The 23069-nt window shown below is 40.3% G+C and overlaps 1 protein-coding gene and 1 long non-coding RNA gene across 51 annotated transcripts in view; one reads left to right on the forward strand and one right to left on the reverse strand.

Annotated features, from left to right (window-relative positions):
• Positions 1 to 23069, reverse strand: part of MLIP (muscular LMNA interacting protein) — a 288723-nt gene that overhangs the window by 112207 nt on the left and 153447 nt on the right. For 31 of the 50 annotated variants that reach the window (XM_086371040.1, XM_086371038.1, XM_086371036.1 and 28 more), the window contains one exon: positions 13515 to 15071. The exons of 12 other annotated variants lie outside the window; for them this stretch is intronic. In XM_086371040.1, the coding sequence (XP_086227166.1) occupies positions 13515 to 15071 (1557 nt within the window). The remainder of the gene's footprint in view (positions 1 to 13514; positions 15072 to 23069) is intronic. 7 more of the 50 variants (XM_086371020.1, XM_086371015.1, XM_086371012.1 and 4 more) reach the window with 1 other exon arrangement.
• Positions 17915 to 20850, forward strand: LOC147346535 (uncharacterized). The gene is made up of 3 exons (XR_015152929.1): positions 17915 to 18036; positions 18456 to 18559; positions 20753 to 20850. It is a non-coding gene; the product is annotated as an uncharacterized LOC147346535 (long non-coding RNA).

Genomic DNA, 23069 nt, shown 5'->3' on the forward strand with positions numbered 1-23069 from the left:
AGAGGAACTATAGAGCCTCTTGATTTGGAAAAGCTGGCTTAAAACTCAACATTCAAAAACTTAGATCATGGCATCTGGTCCCATCACTTCATGGCAAATAGATGGGGAAGCAGTGGAAACAATGACAGACTTTATTTTCTTGGGTTCCAAAATCACTGCAAGTGGTGACTGAAGCCGTGAAATTAAAAGATGTTTGTTCCGTGGAAGAAAAGCTATGACCAAGCTAGACAGCGTATTAAAAAGCAGAGACATTACTTTGCCAACAAAGGTCTGTCTAGTCAAGGCTAGAGTTTTTCCAGTAAACATGTATGGATGAGAGTTGGACTATAAAGAAAGCTGAGCACTGAAGAATTGATGCTTTTGAACTGTGATGTTGGAGAAGACTCTTGAGAGTCTCTTGGATTGCAAGAAGATCCAACCAGTCCATCCTAAAGGAGATCAGTCCTGAATATTCATTGGAAGTACTGATGTTGAAGCTGAAACTTCAACACTTTGGCCACCTGATACGAAGAACTGACTCATTAGAAAAGACTCTGAGGCTAGGAAGGATTAAAGGTGGGAGGATAAGGGGACGACAGAGGATGAAATGGTTGGTTGGCATCACTGACTCGATGGACATGAGTTTGAGCAAGCTCTGGGAGTTGATGATGGATAGGAAAGCCTGGCGTGCTGCAGTCCATGGGGTTGCAAAGAATCTCACATGACTAAGCAACTGAACTGAACTGAACTAAACTGAATGGCAGAAAGTGAAGATAAACTAAAGAGCCTCTTAATGAAGGTGAAAGAGAAGAGTGAAAAAGCTGGCTTGAAACTCAACATTAAGAAAACTAATGGCATCTTGTCCAATCACTTCATGGCAAATATATTGGGAAAATGTGGAAACAGTGACCAATTTTATTTTCTTGGACCCAAAAATCACTGCAAATGGTGAGTGTAGCTACGAAATTAAAAGACGCTTGCTCCTTGGAAGAAAAGGTATGACAAACCTAGAGAGCATATTAAAAAGCAGAGACGTCATTTTGCCAACAAAGGTGCATCTAGTCAAAGCTACGGCTTTTCTAGTAGTCATGTACAGATTGTGAGAGTTGGGCCATAAAGAAGGCTGAGCACAGAAGAATTGAAGCTTTTGAACTGTGGTGCTGAAGAAGACTCTTGATTGTCCCTTGGACTCCAAGGAAATCAAACCAGTCAATCCTAAAGGAATTAAGTCTTGAATATTCATTGTAAGGACTGATGCTGAAGTTGAAGCTCCAATACTTTGGCCACCTGTTGAGAAGAGCCAACACTTTTGAAAAGACCCTGATTCTGGGAAAGACCAAAGGCAAAAGGAGAAGGGGGCAGCAACAGATGAGATGGTTAGATAGCATCACTGACTCTTATTGCCATAAGAGATGCCTTTTACGTTCACTATATTTCCTCTGTGTTTTCTTAACAATATTCTAATTTGGAACATATTTCTTTTTCAGCATTTCAAGGCTTCCAGGTATTAAATCAAATATATTGACTTCTTTTCTTTGGTTTAAAATTACAAATCACTCCAATCACTGTTATTATAACTCAAATAATAATAATAGGCTGTAATATTACAGACTGGAATCACCATTAACAAATCATACAAGGTAGAACCAACTAGGCTATGAATCCAGCAAAAAAAATTCAATGATAACTATTATATCTCTTCAATTTACAATCTATGCTTTCAGCCATCATTCAATAAATATTTCTTAAATATCTACTACATGACAGGTGCAGGGCAAAGTTTAGGTTTAAAAAAAGAACTGGTATTTTGTAAGCAAGTTTATCAGAGCTAATTCTATTTAGAGGCAATGCTAGATATTGCAACATAAATCCTGGGTGTGAAGATGAGGATAGCAAGAACACCCTTCCCCTTCAGAAAATATTTCCCACCACTATTGTTACCATCACCCCTTCATTGTGTGTGCGTGTGTGCATGCTAAGTCACTTCAGCTGTGTCCGAGTTTGTGCAACCCTATGGATTGTAACCTGCCAGGCTCTTGTGTCCATGGGATTCTCCAGGCAAGAATACTGGAGTGGATTGCCACGCCCTCCTCCAACGAATCTTCCCAACCCAGAGACCGAACCTGTGTCTCTTACACCTCCTGCATTAGCAGGCAGGTTCTTTACCACCAGCGCCACCTGGGAAGCCCAGGTAAAAGTGTCAGTCACTCAGCTGTGCCCAACTCTGTGGACCCTATGGACTGTAGCCCACCAGGCTCTTCGGTCCGTGAGCTTTCCCAGGCTAGAATACTGGAGTGGGTAGCCATTCCCTTCTCCAGTGGATGTTCCTAACCCAGGGATTGAACCCAGGTCTCCTGCACTGTAGGCAGATTCTTTACTGTCTGAGCCACCAGGGAAGCCCGCACCCCCCATCACTGACACGTTAAATTCACCACAGGCTCTAGTAATAAAGAGCTATGGGACCTCAAAACAAACTGTGCTACTTGCCTTGAGAATCAGGGATTTGAACTTATGGTTACACTTTCAGTACAGTCAGCTTCTCTGTCTAGAAGCATGCATCACATGGCTGAGAGCATCACTCCAAATGTCTGCTTCCTGCTCCTCAGGGACCCTGTTTACACTGCCCTGGTTAGCGTCTCCCTGAGACGAAAGCTCAAGCCAAGCCCTGATCCAATTCACAGGAGGAGGCTGCCCAGACACGTCCCTTACATCTGAATCACTGGCAGAACACAAGGTCCACACTGAGCCTGATAACTGAAGTGCTGTGGGCAGAGCAGGCTGGCTGTAGATAACGGCCAGGCAGAGAGGCTGCAAGCTACTAGGAGAAGTTCCCCGGACAGTTCTTCCCAGGTCCCTTCTCCATGGCCGATTTATTTTTGTGTGTTTCTAGCTAGTGTATAGCATTTATTTCATTGCATTACAAGATTCTGCCATCCATATTAGCCTCATAGGTCATTTAGAGGAGAGATTTTATATTATTTCCAACACCTAGTACCAAGCTGGCAAAGAACAAATGTTCAGCAAATATTTGTTGACTTAAATTGAAACATTTCATTAAAAATTACAATAAGATTCAGGAGGTATAAAAAAAAATTTTAATTCCTCATCTGCTGTTCAAGTCTTAGAAAAGTCTCTTTGAGTTAAATTGCACAATCATCCCTTAGTAAAAATGCAAAACTCCCTGAGGAGTAAGAAACTAGGGCTTTGGTCAATCATTGTCACTTGAGTGTGAATCCTTCCTAAGATGAGTTTGGAAAAGCTAGCTGAAGAGAAGCAAAAGAATGGGATACAGAATTGGTTAGTTCTGAGATAGCAGGGATGTGACAATCGTGAAAACCTAGAATCCCCAGAAAGGTGCCAAGGTGGAGGAGGTGGAGGAGAAGACAGTGAGACGAAAAGAGAAAAAGGAAACAAAAAGATACCCATGTCTAGTATCAGCTATTTTAATGACATTTTACATACAGCTGGCTTTGATCATGGCTGAATGTTTGCTAATCTACCTACAAAATATACCCAGAAATATTATCTTCTCCTTCACTGCCACCAAAGCCACCATCGTCCATCACTCCCCCACCCCCAGGTGGTTGCAACAGCTTCCTAAGGTCTTCCATTTTCCCTCTCACCCTCTAACGGTCACAGCACAGCAGCCAGATAGATTGAATTGTGTCAAATGAATGAAACTGGGTCATTTGTAGAGATGTGGATGGACCTAGAGACTGATGCATGGAGTGAAGTAAGTCACAAAGAGAAAGACAAACACTTTTTATATTAAATATATTAAAATGTATAAGTGGAATCTAGAAAAATGGTACAGATGATCTTATTTGCAAAGCAGACATAGAGACAGACATAGAAAACAAATATATGGATACCAAGTGGGGAAGGGGGGTGGGATGAATTGGGAGATTGGGATTGACGTATATATACACTATTGACAGGTATAAGATACAAAACTAACTAATGAGAACCTATTGTATAGCATAGGGAACTCGACTCAGTGCTATGTGGTGACTTCAATGGGAAGGAAATTAAAAAAAGAGGGGTTATATATGTGTACGTGTGACTTCCCAGGCGGCTCAGTGGTAAAGAATCTGCCTGCAATGCAGAAGACGTGGGTTGTGTCCCTGAGCCAGGAAGATCCCCTGGAGAAGAAAATGACAACCCTCTCCAGTATTCTTGCCTGGGAAATCCCACGGACGGAGGAACCTTGTGCGGGCTATAGGCCACGGGGTCGAGAAGGGTCAGACTTCACTCAGTGCTTAAACAGCAACAGCAATATGTCTATGCGTAGCTGATTCCCCCTGCTGTACAGTGGACACTAACACAACTTTGTAAAGCAGCTACACTCCAGGAAAAAATAAATTTAAAATATAAAACATTCCAGTGGTTTCCTGACTTACTCAAGTTAAACATCAACGATTTAGCATAGCAAAGAGTCCAAAATGCAGTACTTGGATGCAATCTCGAAAACGACAGAATGATCTCTGTTCGTTTCCAAGGCAAACCATTCAGTATCACAGTAATCCAAGTCTATGCCCCAACCAGTAACACTGAAGAAGCTGAAGTTGAACGGCTCTATGAAGACCTACAAGATCTTCTAGAACTAACACCCAAAAACGATGTCCTTTTCATTATAGGGGATTGGAATGCAAAAGTAGAAAGTCAAGAAAAACCTGCAGTAACAGGCAAATTTGGCCTTGGATACAGAATGAAGCAGGGCAAATCTAATAGAGTTTTCCCAAGAAAACACAGTGGTCATAGCAAACACCCTCTTCCAACAACACAAGAGATGACTCTACACATGGACATCACCAGATGGTCAACACCAAAATCAGATTGATTATATTCTTTGCAGCCAAAAATGGAGAAGCTCTATACAGTCAGCAAAAACAAGACCAGGAGCTGACTGTGGCTCAGATCATGAACTTATTGCCAAATTCAGACTTAAACTGAAGAAAATAGGGGAAACCACTAGACCATTCAGGTATGACCTAAATCAAATTCCTTATGATTATATAGTGGAAGTGAGAAATAGAGTTAAGAGACTAGATCTGATAGACAGAGTGCCTGATGAACTATGGACGGAGGTTCATGACATTGTACAGGAGACAGGGATCAAGATCATCCCCAAGAAAACAAAATGCAAAAAAAGCAAAATGGCTGTCTGAGGAGGCCTTACAAATAGCTGTGAAAGAAAAGAAGCCAAAAGCAAAGGAGAAAAGGAAAGATATACCCATCTGAAAGCAGAGTTACAAAGAATAGCAAGGAGAGATAAGAAAGCCCTTCCTCAATGATCAGTGCAAAGAAATAGAGGGAAACAATAGAATAGGAAAGACCAGAGATCTCTTCAAGAAAATTAGAAATACCAAGGGAACATTTCATGCAAAGAGGGGCTCAATAAAGGACAGAAATGGTATGGACCTAACAGAAGCAGAAGATATTGAGAAGAGGTGGCAAGAATGCATAGAAGAACTATACAAAAAAGATCTTCATGACCCAGATAATCACAACGGTGTGATCACTCACCTAGAGCCAGACATCCTGGAATGTGAAGTCAAGAGGGTCTTAGGAAGTATCACTATGAACAAAGCTAGTGGAGGTGATGGAATTCCAGTTGAGCTATTTCAAATCCTAAAAGATGATGCTGTGAAAGTGCTGAACTCAATATGTCAGCAAATTTGGAAAACTCAACAGTGGCCACAGGACTGGAAAAGGTCAGTTTTCATTCCAATCCCAAAGAAAGGCAATGCCAAAGAATGCTCAAACTCACACAATTGCACTCATCTCACACACTAGTAAAGTAATGCTCAAAATTCTCCAAGCCAGGCTTCAGCAATATGTGAACCATGAACTTCCAGATGTTCAAGCTGGTTTTAGAAAAGGCAGAGGAACCAGAGATCAAATTGCCAACATCAGCTGGATCATCAAAAAAGAAAGAGAGTTCCAGAAAAAGATCTATTTCTGCTTTATTGACTATGCCAAAGCCTTTGACTGTGTAGATCACAATAAACTGTGGAAAATTCTTCAAGAGATGGGAATACCAGACCACCTGACCTGCCTCTTGAGAAACCTATATGCAGGTCAAGAAGCAACAGTTAGAACTGGACATGGAACAACAGACTGGTTCCAAATAGGAAAAGGAGTATGTCAAGGCTGTATGTTGTCACCCTGCTTATTTAACTTCTATGCAGAGTACATCATGAGAAACGCTGGGCTGGATGAAGTGCAAGCTGGAATCAAGATTGCTGGGAGAAATATCAGTAACCTCAGATATGCAGATGACAACACCCTTATGGTAGAAAGTGAAAGAACTAAAAAGCCTCTTGATGAAAGTGAAAGAGGAGAGTGAAAAAGTTGACTTAAAGTTCAACATTCATAAAACTAAGATCATGGCATCTGGACCCATCACTTCATGGGAAATAGATGGGGAAACAGTGGAAACAGTGGCCTACTTTATTTTTCTGGGCTCCAAAATCACTGCAGATGGTGATTGCAGCCAGGAAGTTAAAAGATGCTTACTCCTTGGAAGGAAAGTTATGACCAAGCTAGACAGCATATTAAAAAGCAGAGACATTACTTTGTCGACAAAGGTCCGTCTAGTCAAGGCTATGGTTTTTGCAGTAGTCATGTATGGATGTGAGAGTTGGACTGTGAAGAAAGCTGAGTGTGGAATTGATGCTTTTGAACTGTGGTGTTGGAGAAGACTCTTGAGAGTCCCTTGGATTGCAAGGAGATACAACCAGTCCATCCTAAAGGAAATTGGAAGGACTGATTTTGAAGCTGAAATTCCAATATTTTGGCCACCTGATGCGAAGAGCTAACTCATTTGAAAAGACCCTGATGCTGGGAAAGATTGAAGGCAGGAGGATAAGGGGACGACAGAGGATGAGATGGTTGGATGGCATCACTGACTCAATGGACATGAGTTTGGGTAGACTCCAGGAGTTGGTGATGGACAAAGAGGCCTGGTGTGCTGTGGTTCACGGGGTCACAAAGAGTCGGACATGACTGAGTGCCTGAACTGAACTGAACTGAATTGTGCTAAACATCTTATGATAATCTATAAGGGAAGAGAATCTGGAAAACACCGTATGTGTATATATGTACTGAATCACTTTGTTGTACATCTGAAACTAACACAATATTGTAAATCAACTATGCATCAGTAAAAATAAAATATATTGAAAACTTAGAAGTGGTCCACAAGTCCTCATAGGACCAAGCTCTCCCAGTTACATCTCCCTCTGACAGCCTCAGCTTCCCCTACTCACTCTACTTTTGCCACACTGGCTCCCTATCTGTTCTTTGTACCGGCCCCGTGGTCTGTGGCCTTAGGAATTTTTCCTGACTACATTCTCTCAAGAAGCATCACGTCCACAGATGTCGCCCTCTCAAAGAAACCTATCTGCATCACCCAATATAAATTTATGAAAACCACCACCTCTTGCCCTGATAGACTTTTCTCCATACCACTTATGATCTTCTCATAGACAAGAAAATATACTCATTGAGGAGGAGGGTCATTTCTCTCTCCCCGTAGATTGTAAATGTTCTTCCAGCAGGCATTTAGTGCAATGTTGGTTCAACATCTTCACAACTTTGAAAGGTATACATAATAAGCACGTGATACATACTGACTGTAGGAATGAGTGATTTGTTTTGAACCCAGACTAACCATTTTTCCTCATGGAGGTACATTTCATATTGTTTGTTTCTCAGATTACATGAGGGTCAGCAGAAATGGAGAAAGTCGCATGGAAGCTTACCACCAAGTTTCCAGTGTGATATATTTGGAAATATTATGATGCCTCAAAGGAATGAGAGTTTATAAATGAAACATCAGTTATAAAAGTTCAGGAAATATCAAAAAGCTCCCAAATGATTATCTAAATAAGCTATGTGCCCAGAGAGCACTCAGGCCAGGGCAGCCAGACCACTGGACCCTCACAGAGCTGTGGACCATCATCAGTGAGGGGCAAAATGAATGAGTTTTTGATATAATGACCATCCCAAATTTCCATATGGAATGCCATGATAACCCACTAGGAGAAAAATATAAACTATTTTATAAGTGAAGGCAAATATATTAGAAGCCCAAATACAACTCTGTGTATTAGCTTTCTGATATTCAGGCTTTCCCAAGGCGAAAAGCAAGGTCTCCACCAATACACATGTTGATCAAAGAGCCGTGGGAGCAACATTTAAGGAGACACCCATCCTGTCTAGGGCCATGATTATAATGTAAAGTAGTATTTTCAACCATATCCGAAATTAAAATATAGCCATTACATTATATAGACTCAGAACCTTCAGGTTCTATGAGAAAGAAATATCAAACATGTCTTACCCCTGAATTTAGCTCAGCATTATCCAGCTGTTCCATTTTATTTTCATATCAAAGGAGAATACAGCCCAGGCTTGGAACTAATACCTTCTAGGCACTGATATTTTAATTTGATCGTCTTCCATATTATAGGACCACTCTCCTCTTGGGATCTGGCACTGAGGGAAGCTGATTTAAATCTGAAACTCTTTGACTTCAAAGAGCGTTCTGTGCTCAGGTTAGAACCACAGTGGAAAGAGAGAGATAATAAACTCCAAAAAACACAGAAATTATTTGATATCCTGAAGCTTTTGTCTATTTCCTCCTATCAATCTATAAAATAATCTTAGCAATTTAAGCAAAGCTAGTCAAACATCAAAAGAAACTGAGAATTGGGGTAAGCTTTATCTCTTCCAGTATCCATCAGTGTTCATTTTAAAGAACTTTTTATACTCAAGTTTATATATTACTCCTTGGAAGGAAAGTTATGACCAACCTAGATAGCATATTCAAAAGCAAAGACATTACTTTGCTAACAAATGTTCGTCTAGGCAAGGCTATGGTTTTTCCTGTGGTCATGTATGGATGTGAGAGTTGGACTGTGAAGAAGGCTGAGCACCGAAGAATTGATGCTTTTGAACTGTGGTGTTGGAGAAGACTCTTGAGAGTCCCTTGGACTGCAAGGAGATCCAACCAGTCCATTCTGAAGGAGATCAGCCCTGGGATTTCTTTGGAAGGAATGATGCTAAAGCTGAAACTCCAGTACTTTGGCCACCTCATGTGAAGAGTTGACTCATTGGAAAAGACTCTGATGCTGGGAGGGATTGGGGGCAGGAGGAGAAGGGGACGACAGAGGATGAGATGGCTGGATGGCATCACTGACTCGATGGACGTGAGTCTCAGTGAACTCTGGGAGTTGGTGATGGACAGGGATGCCTGGCGTGCTGCGATTCATGGGGTCGCAAAGAGTAGGACACGACTGAGCGACTGATCTGATCTGATCTATTTATATATATAGGGATTCCCTGGTGGCTCAGACGGTAATGAGTCTGCCTGCAATGCAGGATACCCAGGTTCGATCCCTGGGTTGGGAAGATCCCCTGGAGAAGAACACGGCAACCCACTCCAGTATTCTTGCCTGGAGAATCCCCACGGATGGAGGGGAATGGTAGGCTACAGACCATATGGTCGCAAAGAGTCGGACACAACTGAGCAACTTCACTTTACTTTCTTTCATATATATATATATGTATATACATACATATGCTATGCTATGCTAAGTCACTTCAGTCGTGTCCGACTCTGTGTGACCCCATAGACGGTAGCCCACCAGGCTCCCTCGTCCCTGGGATTCTCCAGGCAAGAACACTGGAGTGGGTTGCCATTTCCTTCTCCAATGCATGAAAGTGAAAAGTGAAAGTGAAGTCGCTCAGTCGTGTCTGACTCTTAGCGACCCCATGGACTGCAGCCTACCAGGCTTCTCTGTCCATGGGATTTTCCAGGCAAGAGTACTGGAGTGGGGTGCCATTGCCTTCTCCGATATATATACATATATATATACACACACACACACACACACACACACACACACACACACACACACGGGCTGATTTTTACCTAGAGAGATAATAGCAAAAAAAAAAAAAAAAAGGAGGAAATAAATATGATAAAGAAGAGTATTATTCAAGAGAAACTAATTTATCAGAAGTTATTATAAATTTTATCCATTATATGAAACATTTTTCTGTTCAAAGAAACAGATAAAAATGGATAAATTATAACCACTCTTCATATTTTAATACAGTTCATCAAATTTTATCATGCATTTCTGTAAGCTTGAATTATATGAACTTGGAAATAAAGAAACTAAACAGGAATAAATAAAGCAAATGCCAAGAATTCTTCAATACTGGGAGTAGTAAGTGAGCTGTGGAGGAAAAGGTCATCGAAAAACTTGATTTTAGGACAAAAAGATTTTATCAGAACTCCCTTCAGGCTCATCCTCTTCCAACTCTTCAAAAACAGGGCAAAACATAAACAAAGCAGCTGCTAAGTCACTTCAGTCGTGTCCGACTCTGTGCGACCCCAGAGACAGCAGCCCACCAGGCTCCCCCATCCCTGGGATTCTCCAGGCAAGAACACTGGAGTGGGTTGCCATTTCCTTCTCCAATGCATGAAAGTGAAAAGTGAAAGTGAAGTCACTCAGTTCTGTCTGACTCCTAGGGACCCCATGGACTGCAGCCTACCAGGCTCCTCTGTCCATGGGATTTTCCAGGCAAAAGTACTGGAGTGGGGTGCCATTAACAGAAACTCTCTAAAGAAGCCAGTGGAGTAAAACTACTTTTCACAAAGGTAAAGAATAATTTAAGTATAATGCAGTGTGGTATAAGAGATCATTGTCAATAAATTCAGGAAAAGGTAATGTTTAAATCACCAGGTTTTTTTTTAATACATCACAAGTGAATTCCATAATAACATATATGTATTGAAAAAATAACCACCAGCTCATTTACTTCAAATAAACCACTTTTTCAAATTTAGAATTAGGGTAAAAGATTTTTTCCATCTCATTTGCTTTTTAAAATAGAAGGACTTCATAATCTGGAAAAATATATTTTAAAATGATCCAAATATTATATCAATTGATCATTCTAATCATCATCTCATAATGATGATTTCCTTCCTAAGAATTAATAAATCAGGCTAAAATTATAATGTATATGAGTTACTGCTTTGTTGCAATAAATCTCAGTTTTTAAAAAAATGGCTTCAAGATTCCGTAGACTTCAATTAATATAAATGTCATCTCAGTCAGCATAAGAAACATTACCTGAGCAAGCTATTCATTGAACAACAGTTTCTTAGTACAGAGAATGGAGAAAATAATACGGCCAATCTTACACAGTCATAACAAAAATAACAGACATAGTCTCTTCTAATTAAATTTTAACTGCTTTGTGTAACTACTGTGATGGTTCATGATTCACAGAGAATATTTGATCTCTGTTTCTGTAATTATCATTGGTATTATCACTAGTTGATGATAAGACCAGTATTCTTATGTGTCCACATACATTCATCTGGGACCATCTTCTGTATATTTGGTCAGGTTGTTTAACATTTCTGAAATGCCAACTGCTTTCCTCTTCATTAAGCTAAATCCTAAACATTGGAACATAAATCTTCCAACATTTATGACAATGTACCTCAATAACCATATCCCATAATAATATTCTCTGAATTCAGTGAACTTTTATAATTTTATACATAATCTATATTATACTGTTAATATTGCCTTGTCCTTGTTTTCTAGGTTTACTGTAAATTTACTAAGTCTCTACAGCTTCTCCACATTATGTATATATATGTATGCTTGCATGCATGCTAAGTCGCTTCAGTTGTGTCCAGCCCTTTGTGATCCTATGGACTGTACCCTACCAGGCTCCTCTGTCCATGGAATTCTCCAGGCAAGAATACTGGAGTGGGTTGTCATTTCCTTCTCCAGGGGTCTTCTGACCCAGGGATATAACCCGCGTCTGTTTCCTGCATTGGCAGGAGGGTTCTTTACCACTAATGCCACCTGGGAAACTCATATACATGTATGCTTTTCTGCTACATAAAATTTGTTTTTTAAGACAAAGGATTATCTCTTCCTTAAAAATAAAACCACATCCTCTAAAAAGCTAGTATAGCGGTGGGCATACAGTAGATGCCTCATGCACGCTTTTTAAGGTGAATCATATTGTAACCTTAATAGGTTAAGATCTTGTTAATATAAGATCATGTGGCTCTTTGATCTTTTCCATGATTAGTTCACCACCCCAACAGAGATAGAATTGAACACAATCTCCATGGAATCAACCTGGATGCTCTAATGGTGTTATTTCAACACACTGAACTGAAAACCCCAATCCCTTTCTAAATACAGGCACTTTCATAATTTTATTTCACATGTATAATAATGACTGGATTCTAAGCTTTCTATCTAACCACAGATAAACTCCACATCCTAAGTTACATGGGAACAGCTGGGAAGCTGGTACAGGTGCCATTCTAGGGCAGAGGTGCCTTCTTCCAGAACAAATGAACCATGAATGCTATGGGTAACTCCTTCAAATGTTTCCCTTCTCATATTAAAATAGATGCTGATCCACATCCTTGTTCAACAGGTTATGTCGGAGGATTTAAAAGTCAATATTTCTCCTCTCTTAATTCTATTTCCCTATACCCAGCCTGTCCACTCTTTCTGTATTTTATAATCACCATGTATTTAGTGTTTGCTATGCTAAGTCACTTCAGTCGTGTCCGACTCTGTGTGACTCCAGAGATGGCAGCCCACCAGGCTCCCCCATCCCTGGGATTTTCCAGGCAAGAACACTGGAGTGGGTTGCCATTTCATTCTCCAATGCATGAAAGTGAAAAGTGAAAGTGAAGTCGCTCAGTCGTGTCCGACTATTAGCGACCCCATGGACTGCAGCCTACCAGGCTCCTCCATCCATGGGATTTTCCAGGCAAGAGCACTGGAGTGGGGTGCCATTGCCTTCTCCGATTTAGTGTTTAGAATAAAGCAAATAATTTTCACATACAAAGGAAATTTCTATTCTATTTTGCCATATACATATTAATATATAACTAAATACATATTGATTTAGCTTGAGGTTTATGGAAAACAATAAAGAAATCAACATTGTAGAAGGGGAAAAAATTAATAATAATAAATAAATGCCAGCAAAAGAAATAGAAAGTTTTCAAATTGATTTCACAATCATTTGGGGCTTGACATATAAAATTCCATTTTACACTAATCCTATCTACTATTCTATCAGTACAGGATATCTTGGTAGATAATACGGTTCATGTTATTAAATAAATCATAAATGTATCATATTCCCAAATCTCATCTAACTGCTCTAAATTCCGTCTGTGGGATCAATAATATAACTCATTATGCCCGGGAAAAAAATGCCCTTAAGGCCATAGATATAAAAAGTTACCATAAGAGGATTTGCAAAATCAAAGAGGTTTTCAGAAACATGCACAATTTTAAACAGATTATAGTTCATCCACACATTCAAATACACCAAGTCTTACATCCTCTTGCACTACCTCCTTGTAGGAGCAGAATGAATATCATAATCATTGATTTTCCCCTGGAAAAAAATTCTTCTATTTTCAAAAGAAGCATGCACCATGCAACGTGCAAAAGAAATACCTTGGCTTTCTTATTCTCAGGGCCTGCTGACATGGACAATGCACAAGGTGAACTCAGCTCCTTGGTTCTTGTTAGACAGAAGGGAGGTGACGGAGCTGAGACAGATGATCTGTGGTCAGATATAGAGCTTTCGGATTTCCCAAGTCTTGAAGGCAGGGAAAGATTTGGGTGCAGTGCGGAGGGACTGAGCTGGTGTGTTTTTGTGGGAGGATTAGCCAGGGGGAGAGCAGAGGACCCCAGACAGGGAAGAGAGGCAGAGCTGGAGCTGGAGACAGGGGCTGGGGGTGCAGTAGACGGAGCCTGCCCTTGGCTAGAGACCGGCGCTTGTGCGCTCTTAGATCGGTTTATCAGGTTTGAAAGAGCTGGGGACGGATGGTAGCGTCTCTCTGGTGAGGAGAGCATGGCCCTTGGGTTAGTGGGAGGAGACACAGAAGACGATGTGGAGGAAGGTGATGTAGAGGCATGTGAGCAGATATCCCTGGGCTTTCCCGGGCCTCTGGGGTCAGCATCCTGTCTGCCTTTCGAAGACAGAGGAGAAAAGCTTGGAGGGACGGGAGGCAGACCCACAGAGCTGGAGGTACCAGTTTGCAGCTGGGAAGTCACTGGGCTGCTCTTCAGAGTCGGGGATGGCATTTTCTCTACAATCACAGAAGCGAAGCTGCTACCGCCCTGTTTTGGGGGAGAAAGGGCCGATGCCTGGGGAGGGGCTGCAGCTTTGGTGGGAGAAGGAAAGGGGAAGGATGGCTGGCTGAGGTCGGAAACCGGGTTTTCCCTTTGCTCTGGAGACCCTGATCGCAGGGAGCAACTTGAGAGGGATTTCTTAGGTGTGGGTGGGGTTTGTTTGACTTTTTGATCAAGCGTGAGCGTGGAGGAAGCCAGGGAGTTGAGAGAGAAGGTGGGACAGGAGGCCGGGGAGAGGGGCCTTTGGTGAGAAGGGCTGGACTTCAGGATGGCGGTGAGGACGGAAAGCCTGGAGGGCACCGGGGGTTTCACCCCTGACCTCGAGAGGCTCCCGCTGGAGGACGCTTGGCTACAGACCGTGGAGGAGGAGCCGTGGAAAGGGGAGGGGAAAGCTCTGGGACTCGGCGAGAGCGAGTGCGTGACGATGCGCACGGGGATGTAGGAGGCTGCACTCGACTTCAGAGAAGCACCGGAGGCTGGTGAAGGAGAAGAGGCTCTCGGACTCTCTTTGGGACTAAGGACGTTCGAGGTGACCGTCTTCTTGAGGACTTCAGAAGTCTGCCCCGGGTTTTGCTGTGCTGTGCTTGGACTGGATGAAGGAGACCCTGATAACTGAGCGGGTTGGGGGACCTGTGACGTCGAGGACGTGCCCTTCGGTGCAAAAAAAGGTGCAGAGTGAGCGGAAGTTTGAAAGTACGTGGTTGTTTCTTCCACCAGGGCCCCGCGGGCATCCAGCCTCCTCGAGTGGAACTCCTCCAGGACAGAGGCGCTGGCGAGGTCGCCTGGGGCAGGTGGTGTTTTCTGATTAGTTGGAGAAACAAAGGAGAAAGCAGGTGGTTTACGGGCAAGCTGCTCAGAGGCAGTGGGAGAAGTTAACTAGAGGAAAGAGAAATAGACAGGGTCATAGGACATCATTTGTGAAACTGTCAAAGGATTCTTGTCACTCGTGCGTTTATGCAAACAGTCCTATTCGTTTACACAAAAGGAAGCCCTTAAACCTCCCCTCAAATGGAAGAAACTCAGTTTGCTAATGAGGCGTTTCTTTGAATTTGAAATAAAATATAAATAAATGGTGAACTCTTAGACACTAGATCTCATTTATTCCCCAGAATACACATCAATATAAAATTGTATTTGCATGTCTCCCTTTGGAAAATAATTCATTGACAAAATCTAAAAGAGCTATCTTCTTTTGGAATTGGGTGATTTGAAAAGATTTAAATCATCATTAATATAAATTTCAAAATGCACTTTGGAAAAGGAAATAGCTTTTCTTCCATTGTAAGACTATAAACCATAATATGATAAAAATGATTACAATATTTCAAAAGTTTAACACACTTTGTTTAAAATTCTAAAAACTTAGACTTTTCCTACACATTGTAAACCTGAAAATAATGGCCAAAATTCAAAAGATACAGCACCCAACATCAACATACAATGATAAATTGAGAATGAAAGCCAAGGGTGAAATAGGAATGGAGTTTTAGCTTATGAAAAATATTTTCCCTAATTACTTGTCAGAATGAACAGTTAACAAATGATGTGAGTTATGCTGGAAGGAATGAATAGATAAGCATAGTACTTTATAAATGCAATCTGCCTGAAACAATGCAATTCACCAATCCACATCAAATAAAAAGAAAATAAAGAAATCATGTCCAAAAGTGGTTAGGGAGAGCCCATAAAATAACTGGGTATCTATATTCTTGTGCTATTTTTTTTAATTATCCAGTATTTTAAAACAAGTACTGAAATTATAAATGATTCTAAAGCCAAATCTTTTAAAGAGCAGTTTCCTTTCAAAATTATTGAATGGAGTCTATCAGAGTCCATAAGGGAAAGGAAAATATTTGTACCAAAGAATTTAGAACATATCTGTTATCAAAAATATTAATAAATATTTATTAAGTTATATATGTTATAATATATAATATTATATATATTTAGTATATATCAGATAAGCTTACAACCATAATAATTAACTTAGCAAGAGCTTCATTTATAAACTCAGTAAAAGATATTTTTTGATTTTGCTTTTTAACATGTTAAAAAGCATCAGACCGAATGCAAAGATTTTCACATCAGAGCTTTGAGTCCTAAAAATATTTAAAACTGATAAATGCAAACAACTCATCCAAAACTTATGTTTCTGAATTAGTGTACCCAAAATATTCCTTTCTTTTCATATGTAAATTTGTTTGTAAATTTGCAACACAGAATTCTTGCCACATAAATAATTTTTGAATATTTTGGCATGTAACCCAGAATATCTGAAAATCAGGGATAATTGAAAATCAAGCAGAATTCAATAAAATTGAGATAGAAAGTTTAACAACCTCCTCACATAAGTTCTACTTAGAAACAATTCTGCTTATCCAGTGTTTGTAAAACCAACTCATAAGATTAGTTGTAAGTGAAAGTTCTCTGTTTCCAATGATTGATCTCTTCTCACAGAAGGAATGAAGAAATTTCAAGACTATGTAGAGTCTCTTTTTATGTTATGCCATAGCTTTTGGTATAAAAATTTTTTTAATTAATCACAGCCACAAAAATCCCATTACCTTTTCAGCCATGTTTCCAAATAACTTCATTTTATATAACAAACTCACTAATTCATCCTGATTATCCTGTTAAAATCACAGGACTGTGATTTTGAGGGTCTCATCAGAAGAAAAGACTCTTCTCTCCAACTTCCTCAAGACCATGGCTTCTAATTAATTACCAAACATTTTATTGCATGAAGTCCTCTCTTACCTAATATAAGTAATTCTAAAACTTGATTACTGAAAAACTAAGAAAAGTTCAAAGAGAAAGATTCTGAAGAGTCTAAGAATGTTTTTATTATATTTTTCTAATCAATGTACTAATAAGCATTTGCAATATATTTTTCAAATTTTATATTATCCTAAATTATACTAAAATAAAAATATGGTACCATATTCTTATAAAATTCCCAGGAGAGGAGAATGCCTTTTGTAACATGTAAATGAAAAAGATTCATTTCTTGAGTTCCTCTTATTAATAAGTTAAAAAAAAAGAGGGTATAAAGACATGAATAATTTTATGCAGAAAGAAAGGATGGATACCTGTCAAAATTTAGTCAACTTACTCAGAATAGGCCTTTTATTTTGCCTCTCACCTGTAAACCCCTAACAGGGGATAATACACTTCTCTAAGATGCCTGCAAATTATTTCAACCCCTTCATCCTCTCCCATTAATACCCTCTGTTCTGTTCTCTAGGTTTGTTACTGATGTACTCTAATTCCTTCTCTCTCAAGCCTGTTCTCTGTCCTCTCCTCCATTTATCTTCTAACCTGACCTTTCTTGATGCCTTTGCTTCAGAAACTTCTCTAAAAACACTGCTGACCGTGTTCTCTCATCCCCAGCTCTCTTCTGATTCCTTGAAACCCCCTCACCATACGCTTCCTTCCAAATCATTTCCAAAGCTTTCTCCTAGAAAAACTATCCTGAGCTCTGAATACATTCACAATAATCCCCATAACAGAGGATGTTTGCAATGTTCTGCTCTCATCAGGTGGATGATCCTTATCCTAAATCCACCCTTGGATCCTGCATAATAGAGATTATCAGTTATTTGAACAACCAATCTCTGTAATAGAGCTGCCTTGTCATTTTAGTAAGTCTAAAATTAACTGTTTCTCAACACTATTCACAATAACCAACATATGGAAATAACCTAAATGTCCTTCAACAGATGAATGGATAAAGAAGACGTGATACATATGTGAAATGGAATATTATTCAACCATAAAAAAGAATGAAATAACACCATCTGCAGCAACATGGATGCAACTAGAGATTATCATACTAAGCAAAGTAAGTCAAAAAAGAAAGACAATACCATATGGTATCACTTACACGTGGAATCTAAAATATGACACAAGTGTACTTAACTTCAAAATAGAAACAGACTCAAGAGACAGAAAATAGACTTGTGGTTGCCAGGGGAGAAAGGTTTGGGGGAGAGATGAGTGGGAGACTGGGGTTAGCAGGTACAAACCATTACATGCAGGATGGATAAACAAGAGCCAACTATATAGCACAGAGGACTATATTCAGTATCCTATGATAAACCATAAAGGAAAAGAATTTGCAAAAGTATATATATATGTGTGTGTGTGTGTGTGTATAATTGAATCATTTTGTTGTACTGTAGAAATTAACACAGCATTGTAAATAAACAATACTTCAATAAAAATTAACAAATAAAATTAACTGCTTCTGTGTATATTCAGTTTTTTCCCAGCATGTCCATGGATTCTGAGACATCAGACTCCAAGCCAGAGTGCCTGATCTGCTGCCACCTGATGTTCTGAATAGCGACGAAGATTTGAACCAGGTTGGTTCATATATACAGTTGTACTCTTTCCCCTCAACTGACACAGTCATACAAGGCAGAAGCTTCTGATTCTCCCGTGTCCTCAAATGCAGTCCTTACGTCATAACAGCTAGGTCTCCCAACATACCTACTGCTCTGTCCTCTTCTCACAGATGGACATTCATAGTGCCATCAACACCTCCCCATACCTACCATGAACCGATTGTTCCTTCACAACAGAGCCCTTCTCTTATGACCCAGGCTCATCTCCCTCAACCCCTGCTAGTTTTCATTTTAGGTTTTAAAATTACTTTTTTAATCTCAACCTTTTGCAAGCACTGTCAACATTCTGACTTGTTCTTTTGCAGATCCACTTGGCAAGTTGTTATTCTTAAATCAGTCCCACCAACTGTCCTTATGCTCCTAGATCTAGTTTACCTAAAGCCACTATTTTAAAAAATCTAATATAATCCTGTTGATTGGCAGGGCCACTGCACTTATTTATGAGTTTGTCCTGCATAAGGGTATCAACTGAGAGTGAGAAAGGCGTTTCCTGAACGAGGCAGAGGGGGTCCCTGTCTCTAGTTCACCCATGCGCTGGTAAGGCACTGTGGATGGGCACCAACATAAATGTAAGCTCTGTTAATCTCAGCAGGACTGTGTACCACTCACCTTTTGTGTGGACTGTTTGGGATTTTTTTCCCTCTCTTATATTTTGACCCCAGCTTCCTCTCCTGTTCTAAACAACAGCCTTCAACAAAGTTAACACTCTCCACAAACCCTTTTCCCAACACCACCCTCACTGTATTCAATAGATGACCTGCTGCTGCTGCTAAGTCGTTTCAGTCGTGTCCGACTCTGTGCGATCCCATAGATAGCAGCCCACCAGGCTCCCCCGTCCCTGGGATTCTCCAGGCAAGAACACTGGAGTGGGTTGCCATTTCCTGACCTAGGTTATTTTTATCCAAGGAAAATTGAGACTACCAGGAAAATTAAATTTTTCTAGAACTTTCTTTCTCCCCTTTCATTCATTCTATGGAAATATAATGGACTTCCCTTTTTAAAATGCAAATTCCCCAGTGTGCTCTGCATTCCAGCAGCTTTTGTTTTCTCCAGGATCCCATTTCATCAGTCCCCCGCTCCCCCATAAACTATGTATCCATCTTTTTTTTTTTTTTTACTGATTTGCTCATCCTAAAAGCAGAATACTTACAATCTTTAAAAAGTAATAACTATCATGTAGTGGACTGTAAAAATACCCACATTTTTCTACTCTTTTTATAAGAAAGGCAAAGTCCTTTTCTTCACTTACCCTTTAACCTCAACTGGCCATATGACTTGTTTTGACCAGTGGGTCATTAGCAAATGTAATATAAGACATATTGAATTGAAAAGCACTTGTGGATTGGTGCTTGCTGGCTTGCTGAGTGGACAGCATCACCTTGATGTAAATGAGCCCAGTTCCTCACTGGAAGAACTACAAGACCACATCTCAGTTAACCAGCCAGCAGCTGACCCAGAAGCCAACCGCAGGCACATCAAGAACCACAGTAAAGATCACCTGAGTCTGACCCAGATCTGTAGAACCACCCAGCTGAACACAGACAACTGTTGATCTGTACATTTTTTAGCTAAATTAATGATTGCTGTTTGAAAACACAATTTTGGCACAGTTCATTAAGCAGCAAAAGCTAACCGATAGAAGCATGTGAACATACATGCACCAAGTTGGCATCCATAAACACCCTATTCACAGGTCCACGCAGCTTTATTCTGAGTCACGTCTGAATCTATATCTTTGTGTTGATTTCCTTATTTCTTGTGGCCAACAAACCCTAAAGTAACTTCCCACAGAAGCCCTCATCGACTGCCTTCATAATCCCCTCTTAATTATAGATGGAAACTGTGACTTGCTTCTAGCTAATCGAACCTGGCAAAGGATTTTGCAGATGCAGTTAAAGTTCCTAATCAGGTGACTTTAACTTAATCAAACAGGAGATGCTCCTGAGTAGGCATCACCTAATGCAATAGAGCGATCTGTTTCTTTAACTTTACCCTTTGTATTCTATTGCTTATGCTACATTATATTGCCTATAGCCGGAAATATACAGGAGAGCCCATTCTCAAGGCTCTTAATTTTAAAGGCATAACATTTCCCATTCTTAAAGAGATAAAAAGTTGTGGAACAGAGAATAACATCTATTTTGTTGGCAGTTTATAGGAACGTCATGACCTGACCTATATGGACAGCTGCAAGAACAAAGGATTCCAACACCAAGAAGTTTGCAACAACTAACCACACTTCCTTCCTTTTTACTATTGATTAAAAAAAAAACTGAATACTAACTTGGGGAAGACAGTTCCTCGGAACAGTGGCTTGCCATCTTTTTGGTCTGCTCAGTTAAGTTCAGTTCACTTGCTCAGTCGTCTCTCATTCTTTGCGACCCCATGGACTGTAGCATGCCAGGATTCCCTGTCCATCACCAACTCCTGCAGCTTGCTCAAATACACGTCCACCGAGTCAGTGATGCCATTCAACCATCTCATCCTCTGTAGTCCCCTTCTCTGCCTGCCTTCAATATTTCTCAGCATCAGAGTCTTTACCAATGAGGCAGTTCTTTGCATCAGGTGGCCAAAGTATTGGAACTTCTGCTCCAGCATCAGTCCTTCCAAAGAATATTCAGGAATTATTTCATTTAGGATGGACTGGTTGGATCTCCTTGCAGTCCAAGGGACTCTCAAGAGTCTTCTCCAACACCACAGTTCAAAAGCATCAATTCTTCGGCACTCAGCTTTCCTCACAGTCCAACTCTCACACCCATACATGACCACAGGAAAAACAATAACTTTGACTAGATGGACATTTGTTGGCAAAGTAATGTCTCTGCTTTTAACATGCTGTCTAGCTTGGTCGTAGCTTTTCTTTCAAGAAGCTGTTGTCTTTTAATTTCATGGCTGCAGTCACAACCTGCAGTGATTTTGGAGCCCAAAAAAATAGTCTGTCACTGTTTCCATTGTTTCCCCATCTATTTGCCATGAAGTGATGGGACCAGATGCCATGATCTTAGCTTTTTGAAGGTTGAGTTTTAAGCCAGCTTTTCCACTCTGCTCTTTCACTTTTATCAAGAGGCTCTGTAGTTACTCTTCACTTTCTTCCATAAGGGTGGTGTCATCTGCATATCTGAGGTTATTGGTATTTCTCCTGGCAATTCTGATTCCAGCTTGTGCTTCATCCAGTCTGGCAATCCACATGATGTACTCTGCATATAAGTTAAATAAGCAGGGTGACAATTTATAGCCTTGATATACTCTTCCCAATTTGGAACCATTCCATTGTTTCATGTCTGGTGCTAACTGTTGCTTCATGACCTGCATACAGATTTCTCAGGAGGCAGGTAAGATTGTCTGGTATACCCATCTCTTGAAGAATTTTCCAGTTTGTTGTGATCCACACAGTCAAAGGCTTTGGCATAGTCAATAAGGCAGAAGTAGATGTTTTTCTGGAACTCTTGCTTTTTCGATGATGCAACGGATGTTATCAATTTGACCTCTGGTTCCTCTGTCTTTTCTAAATCCAGCTTGAACATCTGGAAATTCTCAGTTATCAATACTGTTGAAGCCCCGCTTGGAGAATTTTGAGCATTACTTCACTAGCGTGTGTCATGAGTGCAACTGTGAGGTAGTTTGAACATTCTTTAGCATTGCCTTTCTTTGAGATTGGAATGAAAACTGACCTTTTCCAGACCTGTGGCCACTACCGAGTGTTTCAAATTTGTTCGCATATTGAGTGCAGCACTTTAACAGCATCATCTTTTAGGATTTGAAACAGCTCAACTGGAGCTCCATCACCTCCACTAGCTTTATCATAGTGATGCTTTCTAAGACTCACTTGACTTCACATTCCAGGATGTCTGGCTCTAGGTGAGTGATCACACCATCATGATTATCTGGGTCGTAAAGATGTTTTTTGTACAGTTCTTCTGTGTATTCTTGCCACCTCTTCTTAATATCTTCTGCTTCTGTTCGGCCCATACCATTTCTGTCCTTTATTGTGCCCATCTTTGCATGAAATGTCTCCTTGTTATCTCTAATTTTCTTGAAGAGATCTCTAGTCTTTCCTATTCTACTGTTTTCCTCTATTTTTTTGCATTGATCACCGAGGAAGACTTTCTTATCTCTCCTTGCTATTTTTGGAACTCTTCACTCAGATGGATATATCTTTCGTTTTCTCCTTTGCTTTTCGTTTCTCTTCTTTTCTCAGCTATTTGCAAGGCCTCCTCAGACAGCCACTTTGCCTTTTTTGCATTTCTTCCTCTTGGAGATGGTCTTGATCACAGTGTTACGAACCTCCATCCATAGCTCTTCAGGCACTCTATCAGATCTAATCCCTTGAATCTATTTCTCACTTCCACTGTATAATCGTAGGGGATTTGATTTAGGTCGTACCTGAACTTTCTTCAATTTAAGTTTGGCAATAAGGAGTTCATGATCTGAGCCACAGTCAGCTCCCAGTCTTGTTTTTGCTGACTGT

This window comes from Bos grunniens, chromosome 23 (genome assembly GCF_055505025.1).
Source record: "Bos grunniens cultivar Pamir isolate PY7600 chromosome 23, Bosgru_T2T1.0, whole genome shotgun sequence".
Lineage (NCBI taxonomy): Eukaryota > Metazoa > Chordata > Mammalia > Artiodactyla > Bovidae > Bos > Bos grunniens.